Source organism: Corvus brachyrhynchos, unplaced genomic scaffold, assembly GCF_000691975.1.
Source record: "Corvus brachyrhynchos isolate BGI_N302 unplaced genomic scaffold, ASM69197v1 scaffold197, whole genome shotgun sequence".
NCBI classification, from domain to species: domain Eukaryota; kingdom Metazoa; phylum Chordata; class Aves; order Passeriformes; family Corvidae; genus Corvus; species Corvus brachyrhynchos.
Window position 1 is genome coordinate 486,631 of NW_008239108.1, and position 3,319 is coordinate 489,949.

A 3,319-nucleotide genomic window follows, 5' to 3' on the forward strand; every position below is an offset into this window, starting at 1 on the left:
CACCTGGGCGAGGTGACATACGATGACGTGCCGGTCCCCAAGAGCCCGTTCCGTGTGGGGGTGGCCGAGGGCTGCGACCCCACACGTGTTCGGGCGCACGGCCCTGGCCTGGAGGGTGGCCTGGTGGGCACGGCTAACCACTTCACTGTGGAGACCAGGTGGGCACTGACCCCCGACCCCAACCCAGCCCTGCTCCCCAAAGCCCCCCAACCCCTGCCTTCCAAATCCCCTTCCCTATCCCTATCCCATGAGTCTCTCCATTCCCACCCTGCCCCCCCCCACACCCACAGATTCCCCCCCCAAGAGGTGTCACCTCCATCCCAAGCCACCAACCCACCATCTCCATCCCCTGCTGTGGAAGTGCCACCACTGTCCTCTTGCACCTGTGCCCTTCGTGTGCATGTACCACCTCTATCCCATGTCACCAACTTGCCACCTCCATCCTGTACCACCACTCTGGCATCTCCATGTTCTGCCACAGAGGTCCCATGTCCATCCTCTTGCATCCTCTACCACCTGTGTCCCTTCCCATGGATGTACTACCTCCCTCCCACATCACCAAATGGGCATCTCCATCCCCTGCCGTGAAAGTGTCACCTCCATCCCACGTCACCAGCATGGAATCTCTGTCCCCTTGCCATGGAGGTGCCACCTCCATCTCCCCACCATGGCTGTTGTTCCCCCTGACCCCACCATGCCTGTGTGACCCCTCTGAGTGGTGGCATGTCCCCAGGGGCGCGGGCACTGGGGGGCTGGGCCTGGCCATTGAGGGTCCCTCGGAGGCGAAGATGTCCTGCAAGGACAACAAGGACGGGAGCTGCGCAGTGGAGTATGTCCCCTTCACGCCTGGTGACTACGACGTCAACATCACCTTCGGCGGCCACCCCATCCCTGGTGCGGGGTGACAGAGGGACGGGGGCTGGGGGGAGAGGTGTCCTGGTTGTCATCTGTTGGTCACAGGGCTTCACTGTGGTGACGCCACCCATGGTGGCCTCATGGCCAAGCTGTCCCCTGCCTGTGCTGTCCCCATGGCCATGGCTTTCATACCCCCACGGCCACAGTGACCCCATGGCCACACTGACACATGGCCACACTGACCTCATCTGGAGCCTTTGCCCGAACTGTTTCCATGGCCATGCTGTCCTTGTTCCCATGCTGACTGTATGGACATGTTGACCCCATGACCATGGTGATCCCACACTGTGCTCATGCCCATGTTGAGCCCTTCCCCATGCTGGCCCCTTGGCCATGCAGTCATTGGGCCCACACTGACCCCATGGTCATGTTGACCTTCTGGCCATGTCCCCATGCCCATTTTGAACCCATAGCCATGTTGACCCTATGAATGTATTGACCCCATGACCACATTGACCTCATGAGCACACTGGCCCCACACTGTGCCCACGCACGTGATGGGCACACCAACTCTATGGCCATGCTATCCCTGTGCACACATTGTCCTCATGGCCATGTTTATCTTGTCCTCATGCTGACCCTATCCCCACAGTGGCCCCCTGCTAACATTGGCAGTGGTCACACTGCCCCCATCCCCACCCTACCCTGCCCCATGCTGCCTCCCCCATGTACTGACCCCCTTCTCCATACAGGAAGCCCATTCCGGGTGCGAGTGCGGGATGCTGTGGACCCCTCCAAGGTGACGTGCTCAGGGCCAGGGCTGGGCCCCAGTGTCCGTGCACGGCTGCCCCAGAGCTTCACCGTGGATGTCAGTGCCGCAGGACGTGCAGCCCTTGAGGTGACGCTGCTGGGGCCCACTGGTACGTGGGGACACAGGGGGCAGGGGGGACTCGTGTCTTACGGGGTGTCCTGAGCTGTGGGGTGTCCTCCCTCATGAATGTCCTGCTCCGTAGGGTGTCCTGCTCCTTGGATCCCATGGTCTATAGAGAGTTCTGCCCTTTGGGATGTCCTGCCTCATGGGCTGTCCAGCACCATGGATGCCATGTTCCATAGGGTGTCCTGCCTCATGGTGTCCCCTGTTACATAGAGTGTCCTACCTATGGATGTCCTGCTCCTTAGGGTGTCCTATCCCATAGGACGTCCAGCCCCATGGATGTTCTTCTTCATAGGGTGCCCAGTTCTATGGGGTGCCCTCCCCATGGATACACAGATCCACGGGGTGTCTTCTCCATGGAGTTCCCTGCCCAGGGAGGTCGTGCCCTCTGTGCTGCTCTATACCCCCCATGTCCTCCTGTCCCACATGTCCCCTTGCCTCACATGTCCCCACCCCACATGTCCCCTTGCCTCACATCTCCCCCCCCCACATGTCCCACTGCCCCACAGGGCTGCCGGAGCCAGTGGAGGTCCGAGACAATGGTGACGGCACCCACAAGGTCACTTACACCCCGGCCACCGACGGGCCCTACACCGTGTCTGTCAAGTACGGAGGGCAGGAGGTGCCACGCAGGTGAGACCCCACCTAGGCTGGGCAGATGAGGGGACACAGGATCCCCACACAGCCTGGAGATCCCGGCACCCTCCTGACTCCCTGCTTCCCCCAGCCCCTTCAAGGTGACGGCGCTGCCCACCCACGATGCCAGCAAGGTGCGGGCGAGTGGCCCCGGGCTGAGTGCAGGAGGGATCCCTGCCAGCCTCCCTGTCGAATTCACCATTGATGCCCGCGATGCTGGCGAGGGCCTGCTCACAGTGCAGATTCTGGTCAGTGTGTGAGGGGGAAACATGGGGGAGCATGGGGGTCGTGGGGGGACACATTGAAGGTGGGTGAAGGGGTGCTCACAGTCCAGATCCTGGTCAGTGCAGGGAGAGTCATGGGGGTGCTGAGCCCCACAGGGTGCCCCCAGCATAGAGAACTGATGGGGGTTGCCTGCAGGACCCCGAGGGGCAGCCCAAGAAGGCATCAATCCGGGACAATGGGGATGGCACCTACACAGTGTCCTACGTGCCCGATGTGCCGGGGCGCTACACCAGCACCATCAAGTACGGGGGCGACGAGATCCCTGCATCGCCCTTCCGCGTCCTCGCCGTGCCCGCTGGCGATGCCAGCAAGTGCCTCGTCACAGGTGGGGCTGCCCCACAGTGTCCTTATGCTGACCTATGTCATCCCCTTGCTGGCCCATGGCATCCCCTTGCTGACCCACAGCATCCCCTCACTGCCCCATGATGTCCTCTTGCTGCCCCACCGCACCTCTCCCTGCCCCACAGTGTCCCTGCTGCCCCAGGGCATCCCCTCCTGCCCCACAACATCCACATGCTGACCCACAGTGTCCCCTGGCTGTCCCACAGCACCCACCCCAGACACCCCTGCCTCACCCCCCCCCCCCCTAAGGCTGGCCCCCCACACACC

At 62.3% G+C, this 3,319-nt stretch overlaps 1 protein-coding gene across 1 annotated transcript in view; it reads left to right on the forward strand.

Annotated features, from left to right (window-relative positions):
• Positions 1-3,319, forward strand: part of LOC103619221 (filamin-C) — a 32,114-nt gene that overhangs the window by 16,682 nt on the left and 12,113 nt on the right. Inside the window, exons 25-30 of the mRNA XM_017739389.1 lie at positions 1-158; positions 734-894; positions 1,608-1,775; positions 2,299-2,422; positions 2,517-2,673; positions 2,846-3,035. The exon at positions 1-158 is cut by the window's left edge and continues 4 nt beyond it. Coding sequence (XP_017594878.1) covers positions 1-158; positions 734-894; positions 1,608-1,775; positions 2,299-2,422; positions 2,517-2,673; positions 2,846-3,035 — 958 coding nt within the window. The remainder of the gene's footprint in view (positions 159-733; positions 895-1,607; positions 1,776-2,298; positions 2,423-2,516; positions 2,674-2,845; positions 3,036-3,319) is intronic.